This window comes from Octopus bimaculoides, chromosome 5 (assembly GCF_046866305.1).
Source record: "Octopus bimaculoides isolate indiv1 chromosome 5, ASM4686630v1, whole genome shotgun sequence".
Taxonomy (NCBI): Eukaryota; Metazoa; Mollusca; class Cephalopoda; order Octopoda; family Octopodidae; genus Octopus; species Octopus bimaculoides.
The window spans coordinates 125,546,104-125,567,142 of NC_142932.1; the positions used below are offsets into that span (position 1 = coordinate 125,546,104).

Genomic DNA, 21,039 nt, shown 5'->3' on the forward strand with positions numbered 1-21,039 from the left:
CCCGTGCAGGTGTTTTTTTCTTTTTTAATTTATTTATTCAGCCCTTCCTCTACCTCAATTCATGCCAATGTTGGAATTAATTTAGCAGTTAGTCCCTTAACACTGTCTGAAATTGGGCAGCAACCTAACTTCAGATGACAATTGCAACAGTGTAAGTTGACAAAGCAGTAGTCCTCTGCTGAATATAGTGATGGTGGTGGTAGTAGTGGTGGTAGCAATTGCTGTAATGGTAGTAATGTTGGTGGTCATTGTCATGTTCTTCATGGTGTAGGTGGTGGTGGTGGTAATGGTAGTAATTGCAGCAGCAGTGTCAGCAACATCTAATCTACAAGTCCTCATTTGCACTCATATGGAGGTAGACATGACCAGTAGTTTGGGTTTCATGAATAGACAATCACATAATCAAAACCCCAAATCTATAAGATAATGCATGATTAATTCAGGACAATATGGATAAATATCCATTGCATTTGACTGAATAATCTGTTAAAGGATTAAAAATAAACCTGCAAAAACCTTCAACATTCTGTCATCTATGAAGGTTTTTCTAAAGACTTAAGAATTCATTTAAGAAATAAGGTAAACAATATCATTAGCCTACCTGTGACATCACATTAGGTAACAAGGTGCAGTTTCATCTAAGTCACCTGTTCATTCTGATGTGTTTCTAATTAGAGATGTCACGACTGAAATTTCTCTTGTTTTCTACCAGAATAATTTAAAAGATTGATTCTTGGGTGACTTTACTGAGAATTCCCTCACTTTCATGCATTTGAACCAAATCAGCAGTTCCTCTCCACCGATTATTGTTTACCTTCAGTTATTCAGGTTAAACACTGAAATTCTTACAAGTCTGAGGCAGGGCTACCAAAATGTCATGGAAACTAATTTGCCTCATCTAACAAACTTACAAAAAAAATCATAAAAGTATTGTCTTTCTTTTGGATCATTGTCTGAAATTGAAGAACTTCATATAAGCTGATGCCATTTCAAGGATGATAGTTGATGACAATTTGGTTGCTATAATTAAGCAAATGGAATGATTATATGCTGCCTTCTGTGAGGGTCCTTCTCTGTTAGGGACTAGAGATTAGATTTATTTCATTTGCCAAACATATTTTGCTTCCCTACGTTGTTTTGGAATTCTACACCTCTTTTGAATATTGGTAATTTGGCACAGCATTAAGAGGAAGAGACTTGATGGTATACAAAATTTTGATATACTCGTTTAATGTTTACAATTTCTGAATTGAAATGCCAGTGAGTTCAGTGTAGCATCCCATTTATTGAAGCTTGATAACACAAGTAAAGTTGTAGAAGTTGTGTTGGTAGAAGTACCCACTACAGCTTTGATATTGAAACTAATGAAGGAGAAAGCCTTTGTTTCTTGTATTGGATTCATATTTAATTTTATTATTTTTGTTATTTTTGTTTAATTCTTTAGAATTCAGATTCCACTATCAAATGTAATGCTTATTTACCCACATTCTTTTGAATTAATCATGCATTATCTTGTAGCTTTAAGACTTCAGTGTTGTGATTATTTTTAGAATGTCATTGTATGGTAGGTGTGAGAAGTGTGATGTGGCTGGTGTGAATATAGAACAAGTAGAATATTTCGGCTGAATATGGGCACATTTAGTCTGAAAGGCTAAATTCCAAGTCAGTTCTGAATGAGCAATGTCTTTGAAGCTGTTACCATTTTGTTCTCTTCCTTCACAGAAATCCTATATCGAGGTACTACAGGATCCAGTATATCCCAAACTCCAACACTTCTATTTAAAAATTTTTTTTTTTAAATGTAATGAATATTTTGCCACTTCTTTTAATGAAGTGGAGGATTATTGCCTGATTCTGAATCTCACATTTGTCAATTTTGTCTTTCATCTTTCCTGATTTCAGAAAATAAATATTAGTCAAGTATTTAGAAAAGTAACCCACAAAAATAACTCCATAGCTATCTCACACAGAGTAATATAATCTGAAACTATACTTTCACTAAGTGTTTTATGTGTCTATGCAGTGACAATTTGATACAAACAACTTCTCAACCATCCTACCTTTCACCCAACAGTGAGGACATGGTAGCTGGAGTGAGAGAGTGCTCCAGCACCACTCAGTTGTTGCTTATTGTCAGCTAAGTAGACTGGAGGGAAATATACTGAACTGTTTTACTCAGGAGCATAATGTACCTCTTGGTCCAGGAACCAAAGCCATTACTTTATAATTGTGAAGTTAAAACCCTAAGTAGTAAACCACATTCCTTTATTAGTTGAGTTCTGTGGGCAAATAACTAGACTCCTACAAAATGTGTGATCTTGTGCATTGTTTAGAAATTATTACTTTAATTTTCCTACAGTACAAAGTTGGTTGAAAGAATATGTTCTGGAATTATTCCAATGTTTCCGTCAGTTTTTGAGTCAAACATCTGAAATTTGATGTTGCTGTGGATGTAGAGAAGCAAAACAACCAATTACTTCACGAAGTCAGGCAATATCCAGTTTGATTGAAGAGTCAATTACATGGTAAAATAGAACTACTGATGTTAAATCATTAATTTTATTATAAAGTCTAAACATATGCTTTCATTTTGAATATTTGCAGGGTTATGGAGATCTTTGCAGGGAACTGAAAATTGATGTTATTCTCAGAGAAAGAGCTTTGTAAATATTTGTATTAAATTTTATTTAAATTGGATTTTTATTTTATTGAAATGAGGAGATGATGTTGTGTAAACGTGATCACAATATAATGATATATATATTTTAATTTGAATAATTTGGGAAAACGAATTTCCAAATTAATCAGGTACAACCCTTTACCATTACATGCATCTGCATATCGTGCAGTGGGATCTTGATTATCATATATTTATATGTATATATCTAGAAATATACAAAATATATAATAGAAATTAATAATAATTCAGTTTTGGGGATTTATAGACATGTGGATATTCTATTTCAAATTATGCAAAAAAAATAACCTAATGAGCATCTCTGAAGGTAAACTCATGGTATCCATTTGCACATCATAAAATAATACTTTAAAGGATATAACCAGTACACCAGCAGGGTATAAAATATACTTCCTTAATTATCTCCTACTTAAGTTAAAATTATCAATTATGAAGGAACTACACATGTTTAAGTATTGGAAGATTATAATATATATGTGTATATATATATATATATATATATATATATGTATGCAATCATGAGTTTTACAATTCTACCAACACATCTTCAGGTTCTTTTTTTAGAATATTGTTCATCTAGTTTTACATCACCTTAAAACTTAAGCATTAAATTAAGCACTAAAAAAATAAACTTTACAAAATTAAGAATTAAAATCATAAATATGAATTAGTATCAAACTTATAAAATTAAGTATATAATGTCAAATATTATATATATATATATATATATATATATATATATATATATATATATATATATACGTATGTATGTCTGTATGTTAGTGTGTGTTTGGATCTGTGTGCATGTGTGCCTTTGTGTTTATCCCACACCACTGCTTAACAACCAGTGTTGTTGTGCTTGCATCACCATGACTTAGAGGTTCTGCAAAAAAGACCAACAGAACAAATGACAGGTTTAAAAAATATGTTCAGGGGTTGATTCCTTTAACTAAAATTCTCGAAAGCAGTGCCCCAACATGGTTGCAGTCTAATAACTGAAACAAATATAAAAAAGATATAAATTATATCCTCTGTTATTGCATAGAGGACTATGATGAACAAGAAGGGACTGAGGACCGATGATTGTCTTTAAATTCTCATGAGTTGTATTTTGAAAATAAACACATGCTCTATATATTGTTTTTCACTCATTTATTACTGTTCTTTTACTAACGTGTGTCCATTATCCAGAAATTTATTGTCATACATCTGTAACCTCTTCAGCAACACATTCTGTCTTCGTGTTTAAAGATGAAGTTGTAAAAAATGTTATAATCTTATGATATTTTTGATTGTCTAGAGGCATAAAAATGATGATGATAGTCATGATGAAGTGTGTTCCTTTCTTTCTTTTGCAGATATCTAGCAGAAAAATATTGTGGATATACACAGGTTAGTTCTTATTATTTATTTATTTTGTACTAGACAGCATATTGAGTTTGTGTAGCTGTTGGAAATAAGTTAGTAGATGCTCTGTTAATGTGAGTTGAAACAGACAAGCATCCTGACCACAGGCTTGGTATCTCTCACCTCTGTTTTATCTCATCCAGCCAGAGCCCTTAACAGTCGTTTTTAGATTTAATGTTTTGCTTTTGAAGGTGAATTGTTGGGGGTATTCATTTTTTTAAATAGTAGAGGTAGCAACAACACCACCACCACCCCCAGCAGCAGCAGAAGCATTGACTTTGACTTTTGTGGTTATTGTTGTTACTCTTACAGTTATTGTTGTTTAGCTCCAATTGTCTTTCCCTGGGAGTCTAAAGACCAAGGAAACACATTAAGTCCTTACAATGCAAAAATACTACGTGAATGGATTCTGCCAGACCTATGAAGGCTATATAATGTGAATATTAAAACTATGATGATGGTGATTTCCAATCTACAGGTTGTTATTTTCATTCATATGGACATAAGATGACCAACTGTTTGGTTTTCATCAAACTACTTTGCTTTATCAGGAAACTGGGTACAGGGTTTACATGCCACCCAGTTTAACACCACCATCTGCTTCTTGGGTGCCTTTAGCATCAATTCTCTCACCTTCATGCATTTGGACCAAATCAACAGTTTCCTCTCCATCCATCTGTTTTTTCCTTCAGATGTTGAGGTTGGAAATTCTTACAAGTCTGAGACAGCGCTACCAAAATATTAAGGAAACTTACCTGCCCCTTCTAACAAACTTGTTTAAGACATTTTAAAGATGATAGTTGATGAAGATTTAGCTGAGCAATCAACTGACAGCATAACACCTTTCTTGAATTTCTGTATTCAAAATTGTGCGGAGGTCAACATAGCTTTCCATCTTTTCACGTCTAATAACACAACATACAACAATTCAGGTGATAGGCAGAGGTAGAGTTTGTGGCTGGTAGGAGAAGTACCCATTTCTCCATTGGAATAGAAGCTAATGGACTCACTGTGTATCTTGATACAGCAATATACAATATATCTTTCACCTTTCATCTTGTTTCAGTCACTGGACGGTGGCCATGCTGGGGTACCACTTTTCATAATTTTTAGTGGAATGTATCAACCCCTGTACCTATTGTTTTCAAGATTGGTACTTCTTCTCTTGATCAATTTTTGGTGGACTGCTAGGTTATGGGGGCATAAACACACCAACACTGGTTGTCAAGCAGTGGTTGTGGACAAACAAAGACACACACACACGTGTGTGTGGCAGGCTTCTTTCAGTCTCTGTAACCCTAACCCTACTCACAAACTCACAAGATTTTGATTGGCCCAAAGCTATAGTAAAAGATATGTGCCCAAGATTGCACACAGTAGGACTGAACCTAGAGTCATGTTGTTGGGAAACCAATTTCTTACCACGCAGCCATGCCTTACTTTTTGTCTTTTTTTTGCTGCTATCTTTTAGTGACTGCATAGAATCTTCTTTTAAGAAAGGAATATCAAAATCAGTTTACAGTGCAAGATTAAATGCCTTGTAGTATTATGTTACGTCCCTTTACTGCATCACTTCTCAAGTTAGGTAATATCCCCCATCAGTCAATGATTTCAGCTCTTTACTAAAAGTTAGCATGTATAGAGAAAAGGACTAGTTTTGTTTTTTTAAAGTGTTTCTGTGAGTCAGGTAATGTTTTTTTTTCATTTTGGAAACCAGTCCAAAACAGAACTTGCTTTTATTTTATGAAGTTACAACAAATGTTTTTATTGTAAACTTTTCTAGAAATATAGAGACTTCGAACTGGAAATTAATAAGTATACAAAGGATGTTAGAAGTCAAGACGTCATGTAAGTAATTTTATAAGATTCTGCTTAAATTTAATTTTTACCTTCAAATTATGTAGAAACTGTGATGTATATAAATATGATAACAATATAAGGATGTATAAATGTAGGAAATAGTAAGAGAAGGCATGACATTGTTGATATGAGACAACACAAAATATATTGAATTGGCAACTAAGTTCCTGCCGTTTTTTTAAATTTTGGAATTTATTGCATTTTTAAATTTTGTAATCTTTTTTTCGAGAATTCTTCTTTTGAATTATTTTGGAATCTTTTTTTTTTTTCTAGTTAATTTTAGTTTATTTTCAGATCATTAAAATGGAATGTAAAGTTAAGAAAAACGAGCATTTTTGACACCTCCTTCTTTTTGCTTTTAATCAAGGTTTTAAGGCTGCAAAAGCTGCTTGTGACATTCGTGCTGTGTATGGAAAGGGTGCCATAGCTGAAAGAACCACTCTTGATTGGTGTGCAAAGTTCAAAAATGGAAATTTTGACCTCAATGACACACCTCATTCTGGCCGTCCAGTTGAGTTCAATGAAGAGCAATGAAACCAACTTTTGCACGAAAATTCTTGTCAAACGACAAGGGAACTGGCAGAGAAAATGGAATGCTCCCACACTGCTATAGAGAAGCATCCTCACTCGATGGGAAAGGTTCAGAAGTATGGATCATGGGTTCCACATGCTTTAAGTGACAACAACAAAAATTAATGAGCCACAATCTCTGCTGGTTTGCTTGCTAGTCACCGCTCAACTCATGGACACAAGCAACGTTTTATTTTTTACCAAATCGTTACTGACGACGAAAAATGGTGCCTGTACATCAATATGAAGCAGCATAAGGAATGGTTTAGCCCCAGTAAACAAGCGACACTGCGCATGAAACAATATCTTCATCCACGTAAAACGATGTTGTGCATCTGGTGGGACTGGGAAGGGATTATCCATTACGAATTTCTTGAACGGAACCAAATGGTCAACGCGGAACTCTATGTTCAACAGATAGAATGACTCAACACGGCTATTCAAGAGAAAAGACCTAATCGTCAGCATGGAGTTCTGCTGCACGACAACGCCTGCCCTCATATCGCCAATATGACCAAGGAAGCCATTCAAACGCATGGCTGGGAAGTGCTGCCACACCTGCTGTACTCTTCTGATTTGGCACCAACGGATTTCCATCTCTTTCGATCTCTTTCAAATGCTATGCACGGAGTTCATTCAATACTGTTGCAGAATTGAGAGCTTGGTTGCATCAATTTTTCAATACCAACTAGGTATTGAAAATTTTATTGAACATTGAGAAGTAACTGTAAACAACAAGGGTGAATACATTATTGATTAATTACTTGTTATTTTTTATTAAACCTTTTAAAAAATTTAAATTTATAAAAACGGCAGGAACTTAGTTGCCAACTCAATATATGTTCAGTATTTCAACTTCAGTAAGTCCTGGTTATGCAACTTTTAATACACTATTTTTGTTTGTATGTACTTAACTGCAAGACAAAAGGCTCAAGCCTATTCCATACTCCCACAGAACAGAGACAGGGGAGGAACAGAATAAGGGGTGGGATTTTCAATTCAGAATCATTTCTTTCTCCAGTTCACATTGAAATAATGAACTTTAGTCAAGAACAAAAGAAATGAATTGAACTTTCTTACTTTCTTTGCATTAGTGCCATTATACTGTGTAAAATATCTTAGGACACATTCACAGTGTCTCTGTCTCTATAATTGGGGAAGGGTTAAATCAAAGGGCTTGCAACCTCTTCTGAAAATGCCTGAGATGCTACCAAAACTGACCAAGGACTGGCCAGTGTGCAGTATAGAATGGAGATAAGGAAGAATCGCTTGTTATTCAATGACAAAAGTCTTTCTCTAGAGTAATTTATAGAAGCTTAATTTGAATGAACGAAGATGAGTTTCAAGCTTAATTAATGAAAATTTGAAGCATTTATAATACTTTGTGATATCATTTATTCATTTGTTCCTTTTGGAAAACCAAGATGCTTTACCTATTAGCAAGAGTCATGCTCTTGTTAAAAAGCCAGTTAAAACATACCTAAAACTGACGTTCACTCACCATGGCTGCTTTTGCTGACAGAGAAATCTTAGTACACTAAATACATTCCAGTTTGATACTCTACAGACATCCACAAATATGATGCCTGGTGATAATCAGATATTGAACCTGTTCAAATGTATTGTAGATTTAGATTAAAATAATAAAATGTACAAACACAAAATAACAGTTCTGTAATGCTTCTTTTTGTGAGTTCATGTAGAAATAATGATGATGATTGTGATGGTGTGATGAAAGTTTATTTGTTTTATTTTGGCAGGAAACTGGTACAGAAATACTTCAAAAACTGTGAGGTTAGTTGATATGATTTATTTACAGTCCAGTATGTTGGCAGAGTGATAGAGCATCGAGTGGAAGGCTTTGCAGTATTTGTCTTGGTTGTCTACATTCTGAGTTCAAATATCAATGAAGGGTTCACTTTTTGAATTTGATAATAATAGTAGCAGTTCAGGGTTGTTAAAACACTTGATTGGATGCCTTGTGATATCTCATCCTGCCCTTTCCCTTCTCACAGCCATACTGTGAAACTGTATTGGCCTTTGTCTTTTCCTTAGATAACATTGTGCTGTAGACAGAGGGAGGCTTCAATGTAGATGCAACAGCTGGTCTTCTACTTTAACCTGGGGTCAAACCAAATTTTGTGTATAAACTTTGGTAGCAGCAAGCTCTTAGAAAGCTCTCTTGCATGGACTTTACTTATTCTTTGGTGTTAGATTTGATCCCTTGTCCATTCTAATACCATCAGCTGTACCTTTGGTGCGTTCAGTGGAATTCCTTCTGTAGTAAGCATTCACTCAAGATATATGGTCTGACGATACCAAACAAGTGATGGTTTCATCCTCCCCTTTTCCTACCAGTATTGGAGGCCCTGCAAAATTGTTTTGTCATTAGAAACACTCTCTTGGGATAGGTGGTCTGCTGGATCGGGACTGGCCTGGGGCTAAACAATTACAACAGAGCTAAAAATAACTGATTTGTTACTAAATCTGGTATTTAATTATAAACTGCCAAAGTATATACACCTGCAGAAATGCTATGGTTGTGAGAATAAAATATTGGATTACATGCTCTTAGGTCATAGGATCAAATCCAGTGCAGGTGTTTTTTTAATTTATTTATTCAGCATTTTCCCTTCCTGTACCTCAATTCATGTCAGTGTTGGAATTAATTTAGCAGTTAGTCCCTTAACACTGTCTGAAATTGAGCAGCAACCTAACTTTAGATGACAATTGCAACAGTGTAAGTTGACAAAGCAGTAGTCCTCTGCTGAATATAGTGATGGTGGTGGTAGTAGTGGTGGTAGCAATTGCTGTAATGGTAGTAATGTTGGTGGTCATTGTCATGTTCTTCATGGTGTAGGTGGTGGTGGTGGTAATGGTAGTAATTGCAGCAACAGTGTCAGCAACATCTAATCTACAAGTCCTCATTTGCACTCATATGGAGGTAGACATGACCAGCAGTTTGGGTTTCATAAATAGACAATCACATAATCAAAACCCCAAATCTACAAGATAATGCATGATTAATTCAGGACAATATGGATAAATATCCATTGCATTTGACTGAATAATCTGTTAAAGGATTAAAAATAAACCTGCAAAAACCTTCAACATTCTGTCATCTCTGAAGGTTTTTCTAAAGACTTATAATTCATTTAAGAAATAAGGTAAACAATATCATTAGCCTACCTGTGGCATCACATTAGGTAACAAGGTGCAGTTTCATCTAAGTCACCTGTTCATTCTGATGTGTTTCTAACTAGAGATGCCATGAATGAAATTTCTCTTGTTTTCTACCAGAATAATTTAAAAGATTGGTTCTTGGGTGACTTTACTGAGAATTCTCTCACTTTCATGCATTTGGACCAAATCAGGATTTCCTCTCCACCGATTATTGTTTACCTTCAGTTATTCAGGTTAAACATCCTACACTGAAATTCTTACAAGTCTGAGGCAGGGCTACCAAAATGCCATGGAAACTAACTTGCCTCATTTGAGAAACTTATAAAAAATCATAAAAGTATTGTCTTTCTTTTGGATCATTGTCTGAAATTGAAGAACTTCATATAAGCTGATGCCATTTCAAGGATGATAGTTGATGACAATTTGATTGCTATAATTAAGCAAATGGAATGATTATATGCTGCCTTCTGTGAGGGTCCTTCTCTGTTTGGGACTAGAGATTAGATTTATTTTATTCTCCAAACATATTTTGCTTCTCTACGTTGTTTTGGAATTCTACATGTCTTTTGAATATTGGTAATTTGGCACAGCATTAAGAGGAAGAGACTTGATGGTATACAAGATTTTGATATACTAGTTTAATGTTTACAATTTCTGAATTGAAATGCCAGTGAGTTCAGTGTAGCATCCCATTTATTGAAGCTTGATAACACAAGTAAAGTTGTAGAAGTTGTGTTGGTAGAAGTACCCACTACAGCTTTTATATTGAAACTAATGAAGGAGAAAGCCTTTGTTTCTTGTATTGGACTCATATTTAATTTTATTATTCCTTTAGAATTCAGAGTCCACTATAAAATGTAATGCTTATTTATTCACATTCTTTTGAATTAATCATGCATTAGGTTGAAGACTTCAAAGATAGGATTATTTATTTTTAGAATATGTTGGCAACAAAGGCCCTCTCTCTCAGAGTGAAAGTCAGATTGCATGACGCTTGTGTGCAAACACTTGTGCTACATGGCAGTGACGCATGGGCTGTAACCACTGAGGACAGGCATAGGCTTGAAAGAAATGAAGCTAGTATGCTTCATTTGATGTGCAATGTCAGTGTGTATGTACGACAGAGTGCAAGTGTCTTGAGAGAAAAGTGGGACATAAGAGGTATCAAATTTGGTGTGCAGAGAGACAACTGCACTAGTATGGTCATGTGGTGTGTCAGGACGAGGACACATATGTAAAGAAGTGCTGATCTGTAACCATGTAGGAAGCCTGTGGAAACGGGAGACCAAAAAAGACATGAGATGAGGTGGTGAACTGTAGAAACCATGCCAAATTAAACCGGACTCTGGTGCAACTCCTCATCTTACTGCACTTGGTCAAACTGTCCAACCCATGCCAGCATGGACAACAGACATTAAAAGATGATGATGATGATGACTGACGTTATACAGTTGGTGTGAGAAGCCAGATGTGGTTGGTGTGAATATAAAACAGTTTGAATATTTGGGCTGGATATGGGCATATTCAATATGGAAGACTTAATTCTAGGTCAGTTCTGAATGAGCAATGTCTTTGAAGTTGTTACCATTTTATCTTCCTTCTTTACAGAAATACTATATCTAGGTACTAAAAGATCCACTATATCCAAATCTCTTACAATTCTTTTTTCTTTTTTTTTTATTCAAGATGTAATGAATATTTTGCCACTTCTTTTAATGAAGTGGAGGATTATTGCCTGATTTTGAATCTCACATTTGTCAGTTTTGTCTTTCATATTTTCTGATTTCAGAAAATATTAGCCAAATATTTAGAAAAATAACCCACAAAAATAACTCCATGTGTTATCTCACACAAAATAATATAATCTGAAACTATACTTTCACTAAGTGTTTTATGTTTCTATTCAGTGAGAATTCAATACAAGTAACTTCTCAACCATCCTACCTTTCACCCAACAGTGAGGACATGATAGCTGGATTGAGAGAGGGCTCCAGCACCACTCAGTTGTTGCTTAGTGTCAGCTAAGTTGACTGGAGGGAAATATACTGAACTGTTTTACTCAGGGGCATAATGTACCTCTTGGTCCAGGAACCAAAGCCATTACTTTATAATTGTGAAGTTAAAACCCTAAGTAGTAAACCACATTCTTTTATTAGTTGAGTTCTGTGGGCAAATAACTAGACTCCTACAAAATGTGTGATCTTGTGCATTGTTTAAAAATTATTACTTTAATTTTCCTACAGTACAAAGTTGGTTGAAAGAATTTGTTCTGGAATTATTCCAACGTTTCTGTCTGTTTTTGAATCAAACGTCTGAAATTTGATGTTGCTGTGGATGTAGAGAAGCAAAACAACCAATTGCTTCAGGAAGTCAGGCAATATCCAGTTTGATTGAAGAGTCAATTATATGGTAAAATAGAACTACAGATGTTTTATTTATAAAGTCTAAGCACATGGTTTCATTTTGATTATTTGTAGAAGTATGAAGACTTTTTGGAAGATATGTTCTGCCTTCCAAGTATTGACACAGAAAGAGCTAAGTAAATATTTTTATTACATTTTGTTTCATTTTTACTTGAAATGATGAGATTGTGATGTATAAATGTGATTACAATACAATAATATCTCTCTCTCTCTCTCTCTCTCTCTCTCTCTCTCTCTCTATATATATATATATATATATATATATATATATATATATATATATATATATATATAAGGTGACAAGCTGGCAGAGTTGTTTGCACAACAGGCATAATGCTTAGTGGGATTTTGTGTGTCTTTACACTCTGGGTTCAAATTCTTTGCCTTTCGTCTTTTGGTGTTGAGAGAATAAGTAACAGTTGAGCACTGGGATTATTGTTATTGACTTAGCCTTCTCAGATATAAAGATATATGTAGAAAACAGTAAGAGTATCCATGGCAATGTTGATGTGAGAAAGAACTAAATGTATTTATATTCAGTATTTGAATTTCACTAAGTCCTTGTCATGTAACTTTTATAGTTTTTATATCAACCCAGAACAGAAACAAGGAATAACACATATACAAATTAAGGAATTCCTTGTCCAGACATTTGTTTCTTTGAGTTTTCTCTCCCTTTTTCAAAATTGGGATCATCACCACAGACTGCCATTGTTTTGGTGTCCTTTCAGAAGTCCATGCTATAAACAAATCAACCAGACAATACCTTCTCTTTTTAATTTTCTTAACATCTCATCCACTTCAGCTGCCTTGCCACACTTGAATGCTTTAATCACCTCTATGACTCTAGCCTCTGTGAGGTTAGTCTTTAGTCCTAGATGCACCTCATGGCAACCAGAAGATTTTATCCTAATCAGATTGAGAAGATCGTCAATATATTCTCTTCAAGCCCAAAGAATGTTCTTCCTTTTAGAGTGAAGAATTCCAGCTGAATTCTTAATGGCAGCAGTGGAAGAGGGCTTCTTGTTACAAAGTTAGAAGATATTCTGCCAGAATACTTTATTGGTCAACCTAATATCAGAGTCCAGCTTAACCCCAGAGTCCTCCTATGACTTAGTTTTGGGGTTTTTTACTGTCTCTGCTGCAACTTTTCATGCCAGTGTACCAAAAGGTCTCTAGAGTAATGTTACTTGACAAGGTGCATAGCTTGGAGGCTAGGGAGTCTCTTCAGGGCAAACTTCTTCTTCTGCTCATTGAAGAGTTTCATCTCTGGTACTGGATTAGAATGTTGCAGGAAAGAATCACTAGATGGACTCTTCAAGGAGACCTAGGGTTGGAGCAAGAATATTGTCTCAGTTGGTCATTCTTGGAAATCCAGTCAGGCAGTCTAGTGATGGTCACTTCTGATTAGACCCTATAGATGTGATACTCTAACCTGACAACAAATAGTGGCTGGATATGATGGGTAGGTGGACGGATGAATTTATTTTTCTCTCTTTTTTTTTTAGTTTGAAATTTAAAATTGAGATATTTTCACAAATTGCTATTATCAAAAAGTGTTGAGAACAGAAGATCAATTAAATACTTTTTTAAGCTACATTTGAAAATTCAAACTCAATCATTTGATGGATTCAATCAATATTTTCCTGTATTTCATGGATATATCTCAGCTTTCTCAGTTTGAAATTAAGTTCAATACAAATGTGTATAAAATAATCTATGACAAATTATATTGTTAAATTCTTATGAGTTGTATTTTGAAAATAGTACAGTCTAAAAGGACATTAAAATATGCATCATTAAATATGATGATACTATAAAAATATACAATGATTAACCGTTTAGCAATCAGATTACTCTGGGAAATGTAAAGCTTCGTTATGCACATCATTTTGAATTGACCGTGGTTTGTCTTGTAGCTTTGAAAATTTCATAAGATAATTGTTTATTTGTAGAATGAGATTGTAGGGTAGGTGTGAGATATCAGATCTGGCTATTTTCAACATAAAGCAGGTGGAACATTTGGGTTGGATACAACCCTTTTAAATGCCAAAGAGTTTAAAATAGCCACAACTGGTCAGTTAAAATGGTTTTCATCTCTCAATTGCAATATTCTCTTCATATTCCAACAAAAAAAAAAAAATTGAAAAAAGAAAACAGGTTTTTTTCTTTGCCAATTCAAAAATGATGTGCATAGACTGGTGGTGTAGCCAGATGCTATTGGCAGGAATATGGTTAATGTGAATCTTAAGGTCTAGTCTAAAAATGAAATTAATTGCACAAAAAATTATAATCTTATGATTTTTTTTTTATTATTATGATGATGTTAGTGATGATGATGTATATCCCTTTCTTTTGCAGATTTCTAGCAAAATTATATTTTGGCAGTTACACGGTTAGTTCTCACTACTTTTTTATTTTGTACGAGGCAGCATATTGAGTTTGTGTAGCTGTTGGAAATAAGTTAGTAGATCCTCTGTTAATGTGAGTTGAAACAGACAAGCATCCTAACCACAGGCTTGTTATCTCTCATTTCTGTTTTATCTCAAACCGGAACCCTTAACAGTCGTTTTTAGATTTATCATTGTTTCGCTCTTTAAGGTGAATTTCTGGAAGGTCTTCTTTTTCTAAAATAGTGGTGGGTAGCAGCACCACCACCACCAGTAGCTTCAGCAGCAGCATTGGTTGTGATGTTTGTGGTTATTGTTGTTACTATTACAGTTATTGTTGTTTAGTCCCAATTGTCTTTCCATGAGAGTCTAAAGACCAAGGAAACACATTAAATCCTTACACTGTAAAAACAACATCTACGTGAATGAATTCTTATATCTTTTGAGGACTACTTTTTTTCAGTCGTTAGACTGTGGCCATGCTGAGGCACTTTCTTTCAGAATTTTTAGTGGAATTGGTACTTACTCTATTAGTTATTGCTGCTGAACTGCTAAGTTATGGGAACATAAATACACGAACACCAGTTATCAAGTAGTGGGTGGGGACAAACACAGACACAACATGTCTCTCACACACAAACACACACATGTATGCATGCACATACATATGACAGGCCTCTTCAGTTTTTGTCAATCAAGTCCACTCTCAAAACTTTGGTCAGTCCGACACTAGAGTAGAAAACACCTGCCAAGGTGGCATGCTGTGAGATTGAACCTGCAACCATGTGTTTATGAAACAAGCCTCTTATAACAAAGCTACGCTTTTTTTTTTTAAGTTGTAAGAGAGATATTTGCTGCTATCTTTTAGTGGCTACATAGAATCTCTTTTTAAGAAGGAAATATCAGAATCAGTTGACAATGCAAGATTAAATGCCTTGTAGTATTATATTACATCCTTTTACTGCATCACTTCTCAAGTTAGGTAATATCCCCCATCAGTCAATGATTTCAGCTCTTTCCTGGAAGTTAGAATGTATAGAGAAAAGGATTAGTTTTGTTTTTTGAAAGTGTTTCTGTGAGTCAGGTAATGTTTTGTTTCATTGAAGAGTCAAAACCAGTCCAAAATAGAACTGTTAATGTTAAGTCATTTGCTTTTTATTATAAAGTTACAACATATGCTTTTATTGTAATTTTTTCTAGTCATATGAAGATTTCGAAGGGGATATTAATAAGTATAAAATGGATATTGGAAGTCAAGATGCCAAGTAAGTGATTATACAATATCTGCTTAAGTTTGATTTTGACTTTGAATTATGAGGAGCTTGTGTTGTATAAATATGATAACGATATTAGGAAATATAAATGTAGGAAATAGTAAGAGAAGCCATGACATTGTTGATATGAGACAACATGGAATCTATATGTTCAGTATTTCAACTTCAGTAAGTCCTGGTTATGCAACTTTTAATACACTATTTTTGTTTGTATGTACTTAACTGCAAGACAAAAGGCTCAAGCCTATTCCATACACCCACAGAACAGAGACAGGGGAGAAACAGAATAAGGGGGTGGGATTTCAATTCAGAATCATTTCTTTCCACAGTTCACATTGAAATGAATTGAACAATAAACGTTTTAAACACTGATTAAAATTAAAATTTTCCTTTCTCATTGCCAAGTGAGAAGCACCTGTGTCAGTGGCACATAAAATGCACCTGTGCTGGTTCCACATAAGTCTCTGTTAAGGGTCAGATTGTTTAATAGAAGCTGGCAAGCCAGAAAACTACAGCAGTCTCTAGTCATCTGTTTTGGCATGGTTTCTTCAGTTGGATGCTTTCCCTCGGGCCAGCCACTTTACAGACTGTACCAGTTGCTTTATACATGGCATTAGCATTTGAGTTTTTTATGTGATGTATGCACCACTGCTTGTATGTTGTACTGACATAAAGTTTCTTTTTGTGAGTTGATGTAGAAATAACTATTATGATTGTGATGACATGATGAAAATACATGTTTGTTTCTTTTGCAGGAAACTTGCAGAAAAATACTTTAAAAATTATACGGTTAGTTGATATGATTTATTTACTGTGCAGTGTATTGGCTGACTTGGGTTGTTTCTGTTTGGCTTTCACTTTTCAATTCCTTTAATTTTGTTCCACTTGATTCACATTTGGTGTATTGATGTGGTGGAAATGAAATTCATTTTTGCCTTAAAATAAGAAATGAATTTTGGGTAATTTTAGCTTGTCAAATGCCACAGACATAGTGTTTCCTGTATGAATAGTAACAAGCCAAGTTGTTGTGTAGTCTGCTTACCCATTTGTCACCAACTCGAATATGATGGAGAAAGTGAAAACTGAAGAGGAATGTTTTTATCAGTCAGACCTATGACCAAAAGTTTTCTAGGACTACCATTATCTAGTATGTCATTCCTCAAAATCTTTCTGGAAAAAGTGAAGAACATCACCAGATTCAACATGAAAAATTACATAACAAATTTGAAAATCTTTTAATTCTAAAATTCCAAAACATGAAACCAAACAGAAAAGATCCACTGAGTGATTAGAGCATCAGATAGAAGACTTTGAAGTATTTGTCTTGGTTGTCTGCATTCTGAGTTCAAATATCAATGAAGTTAATTGTACCTTTCATTTTGGGAATTTGATAAAAATAGTAGCAGTCCTGATTGGATGCATTGTGATATCTCATCCTGCTCTTTCCCTTCTCACAGCCATGCTTGTGGTGACACTACCTTTGTCTTCACTTTTTGAATTTAATAATGATAGCAGCAGTTCAGAATTGTTCAAACAACAGATTGGATGCCTTGTAATATCTCATCCTGCTCTTTCCCAGGGCTTATTTTTTGTAAGCCAAGTACTTATTCTATCAGTCTGCTTTAACAAATTGCTAAGTTACAGGGATCTAAACACACCAACATTGGTTGTCAAGCAATGGTAGGGGGACAAATTCAAATGCACAAACATATACATAAATATTTTGTCTTTCATCCTACCAGATTTCAGAAGATAATATTTGTCGAGTATTTAGGAAAATAACCCCATAGCTACCCAACAAAACAGTATGACCTGGTAGCATGAAACTATACTTTCACTAAGTGTTTTATGTGTCTATGCATTGACAATTTGATACAAATAACTTCTCAACCATCCTACCATTCACCCAACAGTGAGGACATGGTAGCTGGAGTGAGAGAGTGCTCCAGCACCACTCAGTTGTTTCATATTGTCAGCTAAGTAGACTGGAGGGAAATATACTGAACTGTTTTACTCAGGGGCATAATGTATCTCTTGGTCCAGGAACCAAAGCCATTACTTAATAATTGTGAAGTTAAAACCCTAAATAGTGAACCACATTCCTTTATTAGATGAGTTTTGTGGGCAAATAACTAGACTCCTACAAAATGTGTGATCTTGTGCAGTGTTTAGAAATTATTACTTTAATTTTCCTACAGTACGATGTTGGTTGAAAGAATATGTTCTGGAATTATTCCAACGTTTCTGTCTGTTTTTGAATCAAACATCTGAAGGTTGATCTTCCTGTGGATGTAGAGAAGCAAAACAACCAATTGCTTCAGGAAGTCAGGCAATATCCAGTTTGATTGAAGAGTCAATTACATGGTAAAATAGAACTGCATATGTTAAATCATTAATTTTATTATAAAGTCTAAACATATGCTTTCATTTTGAATATTTGCAGGGTTATAGAAAGTTTTCAAAGAAACTCTATGAACTTCAAAAGTATCACAGAGAAGATAATGAGTAAGTAATTTTATTATGTCTTGTTCAAGTTTGGTAGTGGTTTCAATTAGATGAGGAAACTGTGATATATGAATGTGATTATGATTTAAGGATTTATGTGTTAAAAATATTTAGAGAAGCCATGATAGTCTATACTAAAGATATATATTCAGTATTTCAACTTCAGTAAGTCCTAGTTATGCAGCTTTTATTAAACATCTTATTAATTTATTTACTTTGATGGTGACGACAATGGTAGTGGCGGTGATGGCGTGCTTTCCATGTTGGCATGGGTTAGATGGTTTGACTGAAACTGATGAGCCAGAGAACTGCACAAAGTTCCTGTTTGATTTAGAATGATTTCTGTGGCTGGATGCTCTTCCTAACGCCAACCACTTCAACTGTGTAATGGGTGCTTTTCACATGCCATTTAAGTGACACCGACACCAGCTGCAACTGAGTCTTTTTAAGCATGACATATTATCAACAGTCTCAGTCACTTGTCATCTTCTCCATGGGGCCCAACATTCCAAGGGTTCGTTTTACATGTCACCAGCATGGGTGCCATTTATGCTTAAGACATCTGGTGGTGTGGGCTATGGCCTAGTCATCCGCAGTGTAAACCAGGTAATTCACCCAATGACTGGCATAGCAGCACCATAGTCAACTGCTACAAGAGTAAAGATGATGCTCTAAATAGAAATAACTACAGGGGTATCAAACTACTGGATCAGGTGATGAAGGTCACGGAGAGGGTCACAGCCCATCTCATTAGAGAGAAAGTCTGCTTAGATGAGATACAGTTCAGTTTTGTGCCGGGTAGAAGCACCACTGGTGCCATATTCCTAGTTCGACAACTGCAGGAGAAATACCTAGCTAAAGATAAACCCCTATACTTAGCTTTTGTAACTTGGAGAAAGCCTTTGATAGGGTCCCCCGATCCCTTATCTGGTGGGCGATGCAGAAACTGGGGATTGATGAATGGTTAATAAGGGCTGTACAGGTCCTATACAGAGAGGCCATTAGTAAGGTTAGGATTGGCAATGAGTATAGTGAAGAATTCCGGGTAGAAGTAGGGGGTCCACCAAGGTTCAACCCTCAGTCCCCTTTTATTCATCATAGTCCTCCAGTTGTCAAGTGATGGTAGGGGACAGACACACACATGTATATGTATGTGTGTGCGTGTATATATATATATATATATATATATACACACACACACACACACACACTCATATATCATCATCATCATCATTTAATATCCATTTTCCCAGCTGGTATTGGTCAGACAGTTTGAACAGGAGTTGGCAATCCAAAGAACTGCTCCATGCTTTACTGTTTGTTTTGACATTGTTTTTATAGCTGGATGCATTTCATAATGTCAACCACCTTACAGAGTGGACAGGATGCCTTTTACATGGCACTAGCACCAGCAAGGTTTGTTTTGGCATGGTTTTTATGACTGGATGCCCTTCCTAATGTTAACTACTTTACGAAGTGGCCTGGGTGCTTCTCATGTGGTACCAGTGCTTGTGTAGTCTGCTTTACAGCTGGATGTTCTTCCAAACACCAACCACTTTCCAGTGTGCACTGGATGCTTTTTATGTTGCACCAGCACCAGCAGGGTAACCTCAATCCTATAAATATTACCAAAATGAAGTAGATTGACAAGTTTATTTTTGAACCTGTGAAATACACACGAGATGTTGAAATATTGTTCATTTGATAACAATGGCACACTTCTTTATTTGCTTCTATACTTTCTAGAGGAGTAACTTCAATCCTATAAATATTACTAATAATAATAATAATAAGTTTAAAAAAATTTAAATTACCACTGACTACTTGTCTTTATTAGCCATGTGGTGCCTACTGCTTAGTAATTTTCCACTACTACTATTAATAACCTTTACAAAAAATTCAAATAGTATAACCAACTTTGAAATCCATCAAAAAACCATGTGACTATAAAGAATGTAGGATCATTGTAAAGAAAAGTATACTATAAATAACCACTCCCCAATGGCCCAAGAAAATTTGCCAACTTCAACAAACACTGCTGCTGGTGTTGCTGAATTTTACCCAAACAGTCAGTTATGAATAACAACTCATTGAATGAATGTCATGGTTTACTGCTACTGTTACCAAACCTAATTCAGACTAATAACAGAGGAAAATTCCGCTTTGAAAAATGTCATATTTATACATCCTGAAGAGATCATACTAATAATGCATAAATCGATGCATATAAATATGCAACAATATGCATTTAATGCAATCTAATCACATTGGACAATTATTACGAATAAACCAACTGTAACTAAACATAAAGGTTGAAGTTCAAATTCTTCATTCTCCTTGTTATCAATGTTGTACTTTACATTCTATGTAGCCAGGAAAGGCTGTAACATCGGATGGGAATTAAAGGAAATTTGCTATAAAACACACCATCTGAAGGAACCAGCATTGGCATTTTACATAGAGAAATTCAGTATCTGCCTGGATACTATATCCCTCCTCTTACTATAAATTTATATGTATATCTATATATTCATTGAGTACATAGGCTCATGTTTGTATGATTATATGAGAAAATATACAGCTTTTAAAAAAATACATATATGCATGTGCATATATATATATATATATATATATATATATATATATATATATATATATATACTAGTATATGAATTGTGTAACAGTATTGTTACTTGATTGTGGATTTTAAAGTTATTTAGTAAGTTCTT

At 34.8% G+C, this 21,039-nt stretch overlaps 1 protein-coding gene across 2 annotated transcripts in view; it reads left to right on the top strand.

The window, feature by feature from the left end:
- Positions 1 to 21,039, top strand: part of LOC106877687 (uncharacterized) — a 288,271-nt gene that overhangs the window by 190,299 nt on the left and 76,933 nt on the right. For both annotated transcript variants that reach the window (XM_089353047.1, XM_089353048.1), the window contains 9 exons: positions 2,605 to 2,663; positions 4,057 to 4,090; positions 5,889 to 5,953; positions 8,296 to 8,329; positions 12,196 to 12,257; positions 14,503 to 14,536; positions 15,732 to 15,796; positions 16,561 to 16,594; positions 18,249 to 18,310. In XM_089353047.1, coding sequence (XP_089209173.1) covers positions 2,605 to 2,663; positions 4,057 to 4,090; positions 5,889 to 5,953; positions 8,296 to 8,329; positions 12,196 to 12,257; positions 14,503 to 14,536; positions 15,732 to 15,796; positions 16,561 to 16,594; positions 18,249 to 18,310 — 449 coding nt within the window. The remainder of the gene's footprint in view (positions 1 to 2,604; positions 2,664 to 4,056; positions 4,091 to 5,888; positions 5,954 to 8,295; positions 8,330 to 12,195; positions 12,258 to 14,502; positions 14,537 to 15,731; positions 15,797 to 16,560; positions 16,595 to 18,248; positions 18,311 to 21,039) is intronic.